The following is a 15615-nucleotide window of genomic DNA, read 5'->3' on the forward strand; positions in this document are numbered from 1 at the left end:
GAAAACATCAATCAAGAAACCTTCCCCCCACCCTTTGTCACTTGTATAGGTAGTTTAATGGTGTTCTTAAATCACCTGAAGTTGTTTTATGATTAATTACTAACCAAGAATTAAACATCTTTGCAGTCTCTGCAAAGAGCTTGGATCATTCCCTATTGCAATCCTCTCTTGGCCTTAAGCCAGGGATCCCCAAACTTGACCACTTTAAGACTTGTGGACTTCAACTCCTAGAATTCTCCAGCCAGCTATGCTGGCTGGAGAATTCTGGGAGTTGAAGTCCACAAGTATTAAAGTGGCCAAGTTTGAAGATCTCTGCCTTAAGGTGACTCAGCTGAAGCTCAGTGGAAAGGAAAGGCTAATACCTGAATCTTCTCTCAGTTCTTCTGAGTGCAGCTCCTCGCCAAGTGAGGCGGCCTTGATGGTGGCTGATCTATGTTCCTGTTGCATCTCTTCTGAGGTGAATGCCTGGCATGGGGGGGATGAAGGGTCACTCAGCATTGTTCTGGTGGCACCATCAGCAGTGCATGCTTTCCCTTCAGAATCTAGGATACCATGACATTCTGGCATTAGTTCAACCATTCATGATGGCTTAAGCTCATGTTCCATACTATAATGTTGAATCAGAAGGGGGCCTCCCTTGAGAGGAGAGTTTAAAGGAAAACACTCAGGGAGATGATTTGTAGCTCAGGGTTGCAATGGGGAGTCTTTAGTACTTCTGGCCTTGGTGGTTTTCTTGCAGATGTTTCATTACCCAAACTAGGTGACATCAGTGCTAGTAAGGGGAATGTGGTTTGTTCTCAACTTATATTCTAGTGCAAGGGTCTTCAAACTTGGCAAGTTTAAGACTTGTGGACTTCAACTCCCAGAATTCCTGAGCTAGAAGAGGAATTCTGGGAGTGGAAGCCCACAAGTCTTAAAGCTGTCGAGTTTGGAGACCCCTGTTCTACTGGCTTCCTTTGACAGTGTTGGTGGGAGTGGTCTTGGAGGTTCTCTGGTTGGATTGTTTACTGTTAGCTTGTTTTGTATTGTTAGCTTGATGTTACCTAGTTTGGGCAATGAAACACCTGCAAAAAAAATCTACCAAACTCAGAGAGCACCAAGGACCCTCATTTCCTTGGGACCTATCACTTGAGATATAGTATAGCTCCTTCTGGAATAGACCAACACAGGGGTCTCCAACCTTGGCAACTTTAAGACTTGTGGACTTCAAATCCCAGAATTCCTCAGCCAGATTTGGAGACCCCTGGACCAACATATAATCAGGCACTATTTATTGTGCTGGGTGAGAGGAGGCCTTCCAAATGTGTGGGACAATCACTCTCCTCATCTCTAGTAAAAATGCCCACACATCACAAAGAAGGATTTTATTCTACTAGTATTTGCTCTGAATTCAATTCTGTTTTTGGGAGTAGTGGCATGCCAACTTCAGTGGAAGAGGCTATTAAAAGGCTATTAAAACACTTTATTATATGCTACTAATGTGACAAAGAGAAAAACCCAGAGTTTTGCTATCTACATTGAGAGGCACAAAAAAACAGAAGATTTCAACTCCAAGAGCCCATCTGATAAACACAAAGCACTCCTAACCAAAACTGTGTGCTCCTTCATAATAACCCCTCTCAACCACTCTCAAAGGGACCAAATTTTCAAGCAATTTTTCTTCCCACTCAGACACATTTCTGTCTTTATCTGGCCCCTTTCCTTTTCCCCAATAGAATCCGATCAGAATGTACTGCTTTAACTTCCTACTATAAACACATGCTTGCCATTTTATAGTTATTTGGGGGCTTGGCAGAGACATAAGGAACTCTGCATTTTTAAAGGCTGCAGTTGTGCTCTAAAAAAAAAATGATTTCCAGACCGTGACACCTAATTATCACATGTGCTAGAGGGGGTTGTTATTTCTCTTTGTGTGTTCTAGATCAGGGGTCTCCAACCTTGGCGACTTTAAGCTTGGAGGACTTCAACTCCCAGAATTTAAATTTTAAAGAGGCAATTCATAAATATCTGATAGTCTCAGGCTTCTTTCACAGAAGAAAGGGCTACGTAAAGGAAAAGTGATTGTCTAGGAAATGATAGCTTTAAAAATATCTAGAGTTGTCAAAGAATTACATAAAGAACAGGAGTGGTTAAACTAGGTATGTTAACTCGATTATTTCTTTTATTATTCACAAGTTTTAGTATTTGTAGGGTTTTAGGTTCTGATTACTGGATTAAAGATAACCATTCCCCTATAAAATGTATCCTGAACCCATGGAAAATACTCTGTGTCTGTTTTACAGGTTTAAGTTAATGTTACTAGCATTAGTAAAGCATATGCAATGATATGGATGAGTGAGTTGTTTGTTAATAATAGATGACTTGTCAGCACCTGGGACAGCTCCCTATAGCAGCTATTGTTCCTTCCTTCTTAGGCAACAATTAAAATGAAATTTTCCACAAAGCAGTGAAACTAAGATATGTGACACTAATAAGATTAACCTTTCTGTACAGACAGTAGAAACATCTGTATGTGTGTATATAAACTAAAAATAAAAAAGCTTACTCCTAAAAGTAGCATGTAGGTGATATTCATTTCTATAGTTACATATGGTACTTACAAACAACTGGAAGACCTAATAATCCACAAAGAATTTAATATGCTGATAGGGGGATCACTCTATTCATCCAGAATGAGCTTTCCAAATTTTCTTAATATTATTCTTTTGTGCATTTTAAATGTTAAATAATATTTCAAATGTTAAAAAAAAGAAACATCTCCCATGGATCTTTTGTCATAATCAATTAAAATTTGGCATGCTGCTCACAAATTTCTCAAATGTCTTCTTCTAATGAAGAAGAAGAAGAAGAAGAAGAAGAAGAAGAAGAAGAAGAAGAAGAAGAAGAAGAAGAAGAAGAAGAAGAAGAAGAAGAAGAAGAAGAAGAAGAAGAAGAAGAAGAAGAAGAAGAAGAAGAAGAAGAAGAAGAAGAAGAGGAGGAGGAGGAGGAGGAGGAGGAGGAGGAGGAGGAGGGAGGAGAGGATGAGGATGAGGAGGAGGAGGAGGAGGAGGAGGAGGGGAAGGGAAGGGAAGAGGAGAGGAGGAGGAGGAAAGAAGAAGAAGAAGAAGAAGAAGAAGAAGAAGAAGAAGAAGAAGAAGAAGAAGAAGAAGAAGAAGAAGAAGAAGAAGAAGAAGAAGAAGAAGAAGAAGAAGAAGAAGAAGAAGAAGAAGAAGAAGAAGAAGAAGAAGAAGAAGAAGAAGAAGAAGAAGAAGAGAAGAAGAAGATGATGATGATCTGGCTTTCTTGCCACACAGTTCCCCAGTGCACAATTTTTAAAGCCTGAGTTCGCCCACTCTACCTCATAGGCACGTTCAGTGAAAAGTTACTGTTCTTAAAATAGCTTTTTGCAGCACCACGGTTGCTATGATACTGTGGGAAGGGGAAGGGAAGGAGTTGGAAAGCCAATCCATGAATAATCATGGGCATATTACCCGCCTCTCACATTGTGCACTGGTTCTATTTTCTCCCCCCTCAACTCTATTCAATCCAGGCATTTTGATGAAACCTCCACTTGAAGAGCTGAAACCAAACCCTAAAAGGGAAAAATTCCACCCACTTTCCAGAGGGTCAGAGGGAAGCTGCATCTGTAAAATGCTGCATGGGCTTAAGAGAGAAATGGTTGAGGTCTTGATGGAGGAAAGTTCCTGATGTACTTTGCCTGCAAAGAGCTGCCTCTCAGTTCTAGCCATGCCCAGGTGCAACTGGGAATAATTTTAGTTAAAAGACTCAATGCCAGTTATTGAATTGGATGGCTGGATAATCTGATGCCGTTTAAATCCAATCCCCCAGTCCACAAAAGGTGGTAATTTTTTTTATAAAAAGTAAAAAGTGAAGAGCTGTGCATACATTGAAAAGGATTCAGATGGAGTGTTCAGATGGAATATTTTCAGGTTTCTCTGCAAGTTGGAAAAAAATGGTGCGGCTGCTTTCAGAGGCAAGCTAACAGTAATCTGTTGCCCTTCCAAAAAAGCTGCATCCTTTCCTCAGATATAAATAGAAGTGCTTCTTTTGGGGACAATCAGTAGCTCTCTGATCAATCTCACAGATTGTTTGGGGGAAGGAAGGAAGGAAGGAAGGAAGGAAGGAAGGAAGGAAGGAAGGAAGGAAGGAAGGAAGGAAGGAATGCTAGGTATGCCATTTTCCACTTCTGAAAGAAACAAACAAGATATCAATGTAACAATAAATAAATATTAGGGAGGGAGAGGGAGAAAAAGAAAGAAAGAAATTGGGTGTCTGCCGGGTTGAGTCAGAAATATAAAAATGGTAGCCACAACAATGCAATCAACCTGCCAGAAGCACAACAAATAACTGAAGTGTTAATTGCACTGTCTTGAACAACCATCTTGACTTTTTTGACACACACACACCCAATTTCAGAATTTTGGAAAGTTTAAGGGAAAAATCCAAAATTTTGGAAAGTTTAAAGTTTAAGTTTATTTGTGGATGCTCTTCCTTCCATTCCTTTTCAAGCCTCCCTACAATTACTCACATCTCAATGGAATGCCTTTAAGTGCAGTTTTGTTTTGGCCACTTCATAACTGCTCTGTTCCAAATAAATCAGGCCAGTAGGTCTCCTTATTCCAGCTGGTGAAGTTTGTTTGTTTTTCTAATACTCAATCAAAGTTTCCCTTTAGGAACACAAGAACTTGAGCAATGTCCAGCTGCATCAGACCCATGACCTATCTAGAACAGCAGTCTGTTCTCTAAAAGGAACTGCCCAAGGAAATCTATTAGTCGTGCAGCAGAAGACTAAGTTTTCAGAGTCAGTCACATTACCATAAAGGCTAATAGTCATTGAGCACCATGATTTTCATAATTGGTCCAGCCCTTTTTTGAAGGCAGCCAAGTTGGTATCCAGCACATCTTGTGGTAGTCAAGTTCCAAAGTTCAATTAGACATTGTGTAAGCAAAAATTCCTTTCTGTAACTAAAGCCCATTATTCCATGTTCTGCACTCTGGAATGTTAAAAAAGAGTTCTTGGTGGTTTTTCTGCTGAGCATCCTTCAAGTATTTAAAAAAATAATATCATATGTTCCTGTCAGCTGTCTTTTCTCAAGACTAAAGATCCCCAGTTCCCTCAAACATTCCTTTTTAAGAGTTAGTTTCCAGGCTCCAGACCATCCTTTTCACATCTATTCCAACTTGTCTAAATTGATAAAACATATGAAGAACAGTTGCAGTAATTGGGTTTGTCTAATCTAGTGAAAAGAAGGATTAGGGGTGACATGATAGCAATGTTCCAACATTGGAGAGGCTATTAAAGAAGAGGGGGTCAACCTATTTTCCAAAGCACCAGATAGTAAGACAAGAAAGGATGGAAAACTAATCAAGGAGAAAACCAACCTAGAACTAAGGAGCAATTTCCTGATTATGAGAACAATAAATGAGTGGAATGGCTTGCCCTCAGAGGTTGTGGGGACTCCATCGTTGGAGGCTTTTAAGACATTTGTCTGAAATGGTATAGGGTCTCCTGCTTGAACAAAAGATTGGACTAGAAGACCTTCAAGGTCCCTTCCAACTCTGTGATTCTGATTTAAAGGATGCCATCCCAGAATTCGGTAGCAGCCAGTAGGATCTAGATAGGGTTTGGCCATAAAGTTGTCGACTTCACTTTCAAGATCCTTTTCACATGACCAATTCCCATGTGGATTTGATATCTTTCTCTTCTTTGTCTATGCTAAACCATACTTCTTTTCCCAAAGCTCCACCTCTGGAGACAATCTAATCTGTTGAAGGGTATGGAGTTCAGAATCTGTTCCATCCTATATTTAAGTATCATTGTCTTTTTTTAGGATTCATTAAACAGCTAGGATGTACAAAATGCAAGGAACACACTCTGCCCTTTAAGCATTGTTTAAAAGGCAGATTTAAATTTAGAATTCACTGATTCTTCATTTGACCTACGTTCTCCAAAGCACACCCAACCATCAAGATACATGCATTACAAATACCAAAAAATATGTAGCAGTGATGCTCATCCTCCACTTAATATAAGGTCAGTGCAAGGGTAAAGCATTGACATTTAAAACTGATGGGTCAATAACTCCTATGATCCACGTATTAAAACAATACCCTCATTAGAGCTAGGATCCAACAGGAAGTTAGGGGGAAGGAAGATGGACGGGGGCTACTCCTTTAGATAATTGCATAAGTCAATGTGATACAAAAGAAACTCAAGAGGCTTCAAGATTTAATGCACTACGCTTCACATAATATTGCAGATCTGAAAGACACAAATTATTGCATTAAAGTACAATTTAATTGGGAAAGGTTAGGATGTAATTGCTGCCTATCTTGCTTTAATCGGAACAGGCTTATGAATAGTTATTAAAAGAGACACTTCAGGTGAATTTTTAAAAGGGGCTGTAAAATAAACCCCTGAGATCCCAGTCGTTTATTCTGTATTTGTTGTTTTCTATTAGACTGCTTGTTGCTTTGAGGAAACCCCAGTTCTTAGAGATTCTGTCATTACTATTAAAGACAAATACTTTTCCTAGGAACCTAATATATTGTCCAGGCAATATCCCTGATCTTTAAAGCAGCCATCCAGAAAAACAGTTCTGTCCTAAAACCAAATCTTAACTTTATCCCGAGTTGCTGAAACTTCTCATCTAATTTAGTTTGGTAGCCCAAAAACAAGGTATTTGATACCTAAAATCAGGCACAACAACATGACTTGCAACAGTTCATTTAATGACCGAAATTACAGTGGTACTGAAAAAAAGTGACATGACCATTTTTCACACTTATGGCCATTAGAGCATCCCTGCGGTTCCATAATCAAAATTCAGACGCTTGACAAGTGGTTCGTATTTATGACAGTTGCAGTACCGTGTGGGGGGGGGGGGTCATGTCATCACTATTTGTGGCTTTATGACAAGCAAAGTCAATGGGGAAGCCAGAAGTGCTTTAACAACCATGTTACTAACATAATAACAGCACTGGTTCATTTAACAACAACTGTGGCAAGAAAAGTCGTAAACTGGGACAAAACTCACTTAACAAATGTCTCGCTTAGCAACAGGAATTTTGGGCTCAATTGTGGACACAAGTGAAGAATACTACCTGTATTCTTGGACAGCTTTATAGAAATACATTCCAAGTTTACACACAGATCAAACTTCCTAGGAAGCATACAGGAGTAGGAGGGGATATAACTCAAGGCAAGATATCTTGCCATTTTGAGCATCTTCAAAGAAGGACTGGAAAAACTTTTGTCTGATGTCTACAAGAGTCATAACCCCTCCAGGTCAAATGGGACAATATTTTTCACTGCAATGTCAGCCATAAAAATGAATTGATGTTAATGGTCTCTGGCCTCATTCCTAGAGTCGTTTATCCCATTCCTTTATGGACACGTATCCTTTTTCCTTTTTTAGCTTTAACATCACACAAGTGCAATGACATCCACAGAGCTAAAAGACACAAAATAGCACAAATTGGTAGGCATGCTGGGGAGCAACAAGCCATGTTCAGAAGTCAGATGGAAACAATAGTTCGTTCACATTACCTATGACCATAATGAAAACAGGAAAATTGGTGGTGGAGGGGAAGATATAGGGAATGGCCAAGGATGTGAAGATGGTGAAAGGACTAGAATTTTCTCCCCCATCTCATCCCACTCTTGTTAATTTCTATTATGGAGCCAGAGACAGTCTAATTTGAAAAAAAAAAACCTGCCATCTATCAGGCTCAGCTAAGCCTCCTTCAAGAAAACATTTGCTAATATTCTACTTCTGATCCTTCGTTATGAGATGGCAGAATTTTACAATTGTCCGGTTACAGTCCAGCACAACCAGTGGTTCAAGAAAGTAGGAAATAGACGTCCTTTTAAAAACTACTTGTATATTATATCTGCATTCAAAGCACTAATAAAGATTGTCCAACTGATTTTGACCTCATTTGTCAAGTTTATACAATGGACAAGTATTTGGTATTCTTTCAAAATGGAGTTTAAGTATCATATATGACCAGGAGGTGAATCTGGAGTAGATCTCCCAGAATATAAAGGTGTTTTGGGTTTATAAAATTAAGTGGCCTTTTTCTAGAAAAAAATTAATCAAGGTTTGATAGCTATATTTGAAGAAAAAAGATTTCCAGGGAAAATTAAAATATCCAGAACATGGAAGGTTGAAGAGAGGCAGAACTGCAATGGAAGTGAATCCTTGGGGTGTGAGTTGACAATGCAAGGCAACATGGGGAAAGTGGACAAAGATTGTAGTGTCGAAAAATGAGGCTCCAAATATTATCCCAACAGAGTGAAATCATGTCTTCTAATTCCTACTGTCAGCTTCAGGTGATCTGATATCCATCGCTTGTTTATTATTTATTATTTATTATTTGATTTGTCAATTGTTTACAAGATAATAAGTATAAGTGTATACATAGTTATGAATACATGAAATGGGTACATATAAGAAAAATAAAAGAAAAATAAAAGAAACAATAGGACAGGGACGGTAGGCACGTTGGTGCGCTTATGCAAGCCCCCTAGAGACCTCTTAGGAAAGAGGTGAGGTCAATAGTAGACAGTCTAAGGTTAAAGTTTTTGGGGTTTGGGGAAGAAACCACAGAGTCAGGTAGAGTATTCCAGACATTGAGCACTCTGTTGTTGAAGTTGTATTTCCTGCAATCAAGTTTGGTGCAATTAACCTTGAGTTTGTATCTATTGTGTGCTCTTGCATTGTTATGGTTGAAGCTGAAGTATTCATTGACAGGTAGGACATTGCAATGTATGATTTTATATACCATGCTTAAATCAGACCAAAGACGGCGTTATTCAAGGTTTTAATCAATTAAATATTGGCTTCCCAAAGCTCTCCTAGCAAAAGATGGCAAGCATTGTGATTATATCAAATCTAGAGAGTCCCAGTTTGAAGAAGGCTCTGTTACAGGAGGGAAAAAAGAGGAGTAAGGGATTTGTGGATAAACTGGACACCTTTACACCTTCATTATGAACATAAAAAAAGGCAATCATTTAAGATGGCAAGCAGAAGCCACTAATTCTAATACTGCTCATGATAAGCAAGTGATATATAGCCATTAGGATTACATATAGCTTTATTCTCTCCTCCATAAAATGTGTCTATTCCATTTTTAAAGTTAATGGAGTTGGCAGCTACCACTGTATTTTCTGAACCCGAATTCTCTAGTTTCACTATGCACTGCTCTTCCTTTGAATCATCCTCAATTTCCCCCTGCGTAATCTTGTATGATAACGACGAGAAAGAAGCATTTCTCTCTCCTCTCTCAAAAGCATGCAAAAGATTATTCACATCCATCTCTTCCTAGTTCACTCCACCTTTCCCGCTAATGTATGGGCTGCAGCAATTTCACCAAACCCTTTGGCAAAATAGGGCAATGGTCTGATGCAGCAGATCCTGGACAGTGTAAATGAGATGGAAAAGTATGTATGAGTATCACAGTTAAGACCCTACTCTCAAAGACAAGAGAATCATAAAATGCTGAAGCATTGATTGTATTTATTTATTAAATTTATATGTTAAGAGCAACTCCGGGCAGCTTCATAGAATTCTATGAATCATAGAAGTGGGACAAGAAAACCATTGAGGTGAGCCTTCTGTTTAGTGCAGGAAATGAAATAAAATTCAACTGCAGCGTGACCAACAAGTTTATAATGGAATTTTAGTGAGTGCCATTTCTCTTCCTTTGCCTCAGGCAACACACTATATTGAATCAGTTCCGCATTCCTGCTGCCCTTTTCTGGACCTTCTCAATGTGTGCTAAGCCATCTAGCATCATTATTTAACAGCAACGTTCTCTCCAGGTTCTTAGAGGAAGGAGGGGATACAATATCACAAATATTGCTTTCACTTGCCTTGTTCCATAATTTCCAGGAGGCCTTTCTTAATTAGCTCGTCCCGGCTTTGCCTTGTGGATGTCTTCTTCTCTAACACTGTAAAAAGGGGGGGTGGGGTGAGTATGATCAACATGGAACATCAGAGTTGACAGTCAATGGAAATGAATCGTCTAAGAAGACTGCATGAATGAATGAAGGATGTCCAGCTTGAAATATGGCATAGTGAATGGAAGATCACCAATAAAAGTATATTTTTTTCCTCTGTTTTATGCAAACTCTATCAATGATTCCTAATTTTTGTATTCCATTCTTCATCAAGCAGTTCGGGGGACTATTTCAATCATTTAGAGCTAGCAGTCATTCTTAAACCCGCATCTTTTCAAAAAAATTTGGATAGTACCAAGTACAACCAGCATGTCAACATTGGCTGAAGGGAGTGGCAATTACATTGAAGCAAGTCAGGTCAGGAAAGTCTGAGTTAGGATACAAGTCCAGTTTTTCCCAGTTGACTTTAAACATTACACCAAACTGGTTGTATTAATCAGGTCAGATATTTTGCTTTCTGTAATCAAATTGAACCCACACTTTTTTCCTAATCCTCCATGGGCATCAAATCACATCTCTAAGGCTTTCAAGTCCCATTATTACACTCAAGGAGAAGACCTAAAGCAAGGTTGCATATATATTTTTTTCTGGGCCAAGGACTGGTCTATGCCTGGAATAGACTAAAGACCCTGGTATACTAGGCTAAAATGTGGAGTAGAGGTAGGACAAAAATTAAATTTGATTTCATTTGCATTTAAATATAATTAAACTGAAATATAGTCACTGCAATTATTCCTCAATCATGGATTTAACCATTTTCTTCTTTTCTCACATTATTAATTACAACTTTCTAACATATTTTATTTATTTATATCCCGTCTTTATTATTTTTACAAATAACTCAAGACAGAAAACATATCCAACATACCTTCCTCCTCCTATTTTCTCTACATCAACAATCCTGTGAGTTGGGCTGAAAGAGAATAACTGGCCCAGGAACACCCAGCTAGCTTCCATGGCTAAGGTGGGACTTGAACTCATAATTTCTTGATTTCTAGCTTAGTGCCTTAACCATTAGACCAAACTAAACCAAACTAGACCAAACCTTAACCACTAGACCCATTTTGAAATCTCTCAGGGCCATACCAAAGATTTTAGGGAATTAACAGATGCTCAAGTTGTCTATCTGTGTTCAGTGCCAGGTCAGGTGTCTATGGCACTCCTAGGCTACCTTGAGTGATAGTATCACATCCCACCAATGTAAAGATTGGCAGTTTTAGAATGATTCAGAAGGAGAGGCAGCATTGGTACCCCTGGCAAATAGCTACTTACCTTAGTCCAAAGTTGGCCCTTTTCGTGTCATCGTGGGAAATGCTTGGTTTATAGCTGAGCTAAAATAATTAATATATCATCTATTCCCAACCCATCACTAAAAACTATTCCAAATGGTTAAAACCCCACTCTGAGAGCACTGGTTTTCCCACCTCCTATCACAGTTTTTAGCTTGACCAAGAGATAATAGGATGACTCCAATTTCAAACAATGTATAGTGAGCATATAGTAAGCATGAGATTATATCATAGCACTGTGGGATTTCTAAAATGCAGAGTATCCCACAGTTGCCTCCATGTGTTGAAGCACAACTATTGCTCAGTGGTGCAGTCAGTGCCAGAAAAACATACAAGTGGAGACCTTACAGAAGTTTAGGAGAAGCCAATAGATTTCCAAAAGCTCATTGGTCAGCATTTTGGGGTAGAGGGTGATAGCTTCCTTCCGCTAAAATAGGAAGGATGATGAAAGAGGGATAAAGCTGGAGGAAACCAACAGGTCTTGCTGAGAGAAGTAAAGACTAAACTGCAAGCAGGAAATCTTTGTTTGGTTCATAGTTTGCTCCAAAGCCATATAATAAAGCACTGATGTGCCCTAAGTCCTCTATAGGAACACTGATCTTTTCCTTTGCTGGCCCAGGTGAAGCTGTTCATAGTTAGACAGGGCTATTGGCAGCTATCTGCAAAAGGGATCACAAGAAGCAAGAATATTTTGGAGATGAGAGCGAGTTAGACTACATGTGATTCTTCCTCATTAATATCATTACAAATATAAAAGCATAAGCTACAAACTATTATGACAGAGTCACAAGAGAGAGAGAGAGACAGATAGAGATATCTAGATAGATGATGATGATGATATGATGAAGATAATGGAGACACAAAGAGAATAGATGGGAAACAGATATAGATGATAGAAAGATAATAAATAAATAGTAGATAGATAGATAGATAGATAGATAGATAGATAGATAGATAGATAGATAGATAGATAGATAGATAGATACAGAGAAAGAGAGAAAAATAGAAAGAGACACACACAGAGAGAGAAAGGCAGACAGAGACAGACAGACAGAGATTAGAGACAGAGATAGAGATGATAGAGGTAGAGGTAGATTGAGATGGACTGGAGAGATAAAGAGATACAAAGATATGGAAATGGAGATGAAAAGTTATAGAGAGGGAGAAAAGAAGAGGATGGAGATGGAGAAAGGAGATGGAGATGGATAGAGTAGAGAGAGATCTAATCAAATCTGACATGTTTAGTTTTGTTTGAAAACATCTAAGCTGAACTAGATCGTGCCACCCATCATCCTTTGTCAGCCTAAAAATACTAAATGGTTGGAGTTGATGTGGGGACATATCCAAGACTTTTCTGAAGCTTCAGGCTCTGTTTTAAATGCTGTCAAATTTATTAGAGTATTTTTTCCTGGACTATGAGATAATAAGTTAGGCTTTTTTTAAAAAAAATGTCATAACTTTTTCTTTCCCTTTTTTGCTGTTTGGGTCTTCCACTGGAAATATTGCTAGTTATTGTGGGCTATTGCCAACATTTTATTTTCTTTGATTTACCATAAATCCTGAATAATGGCCCATCAAAGCCATTTATCCCAAGTATTTTGTCTATCATCTCCTTCTGAAATCTCCTGCCTTGCCTTCAAATAGCACTCTGGGCAACCACACTACAGGTAATCCTCACTTAATGACCAGTCGCTTAGCACTGCTTGAAGTTATGACTAACACCCCCCTCCCCCCAAAAAAACAGGTACTTATCATCCAATTTCAAAGTGCCAATGGCCACATAAGCACATACCCCGCACCATCACTTGATCGCATTTTGGTTGCTTGTCAATCAGCTTGCATTTACAGCTGTTTCCAGCATCCCACAATCACCTGAGCACCATTTTTGACACTTTTTTGACACTTTCTGGATTTACTCCCAGTTTCTGGGGTGGGGAAACATCCACTGGATATAATGAATTCATTTGACTGTGGCGTTTACTTAGCAATAGCAATAGCACTTGGACTTATATACCGTTTCACAGTGCTTCCCAGCCGTCTCTAAGCAGTTTACAGAGTCAGCCTATTGCCCCCCAACAATCTGGGCCCTCATTTTACCCACCTCAGAAGGATGGAAGGCTGAGTCAACCTTGAGCCAGTCAGGATCGAACTGCCAAACTGCTGGCAGCCGGCAATCAGCAGAATTAGTGGCAGTACTGCATTCTAACCACTGCGCCACCACGGCTCTCTTAACAATGGCAGCATTTGCTTAATGATCATCACATATTCCATAAGGTCATAAAATTGGGTTTGATTACATGGCAACCCACTTAATAGCTGCCATAACTTACAACAATAACTCTGGGCTCAAGTAGGGTGGTAAGTCGAGGATTACCTGGACCAATTTCTTTGGTGGAAGGATTGTTTCTGAAATCTAGAATGAAAAAAATTCCTGGGCTAATAGAATCAATGTGTACAGAGAGGAACGCAACAACCCTGAGGTACCAGTGTGCCTGCAGACATATCTCTGTCACCAGATTTCTTTGATTTATTTTATTTCTGAGTCAGTTTTGACTCCTGGCAACTATATGAACAAGCCTGAGTGATGTCTATAGAGATTCTCAGTCATCCAAGTCATGGTTGTTGTCCCAAAGGTGCTTTTTCAAGAGGCAATTGGACTTTCTGGTTTTTCTTTGAAGATATGATCTTGTTATGTTGTCTTAGTTGTGCCTTCTTTATAAATTCTTTGACCAGTTCCAATGCTTCTGTTGGTAGAAGAAATGATTTCAGCTTTTGGAATTTGTGTACCATAAGAAGGAGTATAAATCCTTCTATTCCCCACCATCCAGTCAGAGCTGAAGGAGCTTCTTGGATGAGAAGCAAAATGTCTTCAAAGAAAAAACAGAAAGTGCAGTTGCCTCTTGAAAAAGCACCTTAGGTCTGGGCGGTTTTCTTAGTATTTTTTTTTGGGGGGGGGAAGTGCTTGCCATGTCCATCTTCTTCCTACTATGAGAGAACTGGACTGGCCCAATGTCACTCAGTTGGCTTCACACCTCACGCAGGACTAGAACTCATAGCTCTTTGTTTCTAACATGCTTTGATCACTACACCAAACTGGCTTTCCCTTATGCAATTATTCACTTGTTTTACTGTATTTATATGACACCTGGTAGAGTGTCTCTATTACCTGTAGTTAATTATTAAAAATGGGAAGGCTGTGGAGCAAAGCACCAGCTTTTAGCACCAGTTTTCTTAGAAATGACCCGATGTAAGCTTTGGTCATTTTTCCAAAATAAAACACAAACAAATGTTGCCCAAAATTGTCTGCCGAGAATGAGAAAGAAAGAAAGAAAGAAAGAAAGAAAGAAAGAAAGAAAGAAAGAAAGAAAGAGAGAGAGAGAGAGAGAGAGAGAGAGAGAGAGAGAGAGAGAGAGAGAGAGAGAATGAATGAATGCTGGGATAAAAAGGAATCACACAGAAACAGGCATAGGAATCTGCATTCTTATAAATGAATATTCTGCACCCCCTAACATCCATGATGGCAGCCATTCATGAATAGGTGAACCTCCTCTAATGATGTCCATGTGGGAAAGTGTCCAAGAGATGTTCACAATACTCCTACCAGATCACTGGCTCCGAAATATTCTCTGGCCAGCTTAGTTTTCTTGTTTTAAAATCAAATTCTGGGTTAGGGATCTTTTAGAAACTCGAAGAACTGCTGATAGTTGGAGTCAATAATGGTGCACAACTTAGTTTATCCTACTATAAGGCAGTTCCCAACAACATACTTTTGCTGAATGTTGCAGAATTGTGAAGAAACATAGCAAATAAAGCTATATTAAAATGCAGCCTTCAAAATGTTTAATCTACTAAAGGTCAGTCTATCAGGCTACCATAATAGATATAGAGACAGTAGAACAGTTACCAACCTTTATAATATAAGCTGTGAATCTTTACAAAATTAAGGTTGAATAATTTTATCAATGTAGCTGAACATGGCTGAAGGCTACATTCTGAGATTAAGTCCCAAAATAATTGGGAGATGTTTATTTTAGACTCCTTTCTGGATTCATTTTGAACCAGAGGAGGCCATCTAACAGATTGAAAAGCAACCAGGACCATTGATCTTATTCTGTACTGAAGAGGTGGAACTTTAACATACAAGCTGGGTATGCCACTCGTTTGCATTTGCCAATCCCTTGTCACACAGGAGAAACAAAGAAAAAAGGAAACCCTGTAGTCACACTTGAAATCGAGTGGGATGACAAGAAAAAAATAATAGAAAGGATGAGATTTCCTAATAAGAATTAATATGTAGAGGCATCAGCTCCTTGGTGGTTCTATGTTGAACTTTAAAACAAATTATATATGAAAAAAAGATGG

General features: G+C 38.9%; 1 protein-coding gene across 4 annotated transcripts in view; it reads right to left on the reverse strand.

Annotated features, from left to right (window-relative positions):
• Positions 1-15615, reverse strand: part of PHACTR3 (phosphatase and actin regulator 3) — a 281729-nt gene that overhangs the window by 142395 nt on the left and 123719 nt on the right. For 2 of the 4 annotated variants that reach the window (XM_087959227.1, XM_087959230.1), the window contains exons 3-4: positions 9878-9955; positions 363-542 (exon numbers count right to left, since the gene is read on the reverse strand). The exons of 1 other annotated variant lie outside the window; for it this stretch is intronic. In XM_087959227.1, coding sequence (XP_087815353.1) covers positions 363-542; positions 9878-9955 — 258 coding nt within the window. The remainder of the gene's footprint in view (positions 1-362; positions 543-9877; positions 9956-15615) is intronic. One more of the 4 variants, XM_087959228.1, reaches the window with a different exon arrangement.

This window comes from Notechis scutatus, chromosome 3 (genome assembly GCF_049901735.1).
Source record: "Notechis scutatus isolate UNSWTSFEM ecotype Mainland chromosome 3, rNotScu1.2, whole genome shotgun sequence".
NCBI classification, from domain to species: domain Eukaryota; kingdom Metazoa; phylum Chordata; class Lepidosauria; order Squamata; family Elapidae; genus Notechis; species Notechis scutatus.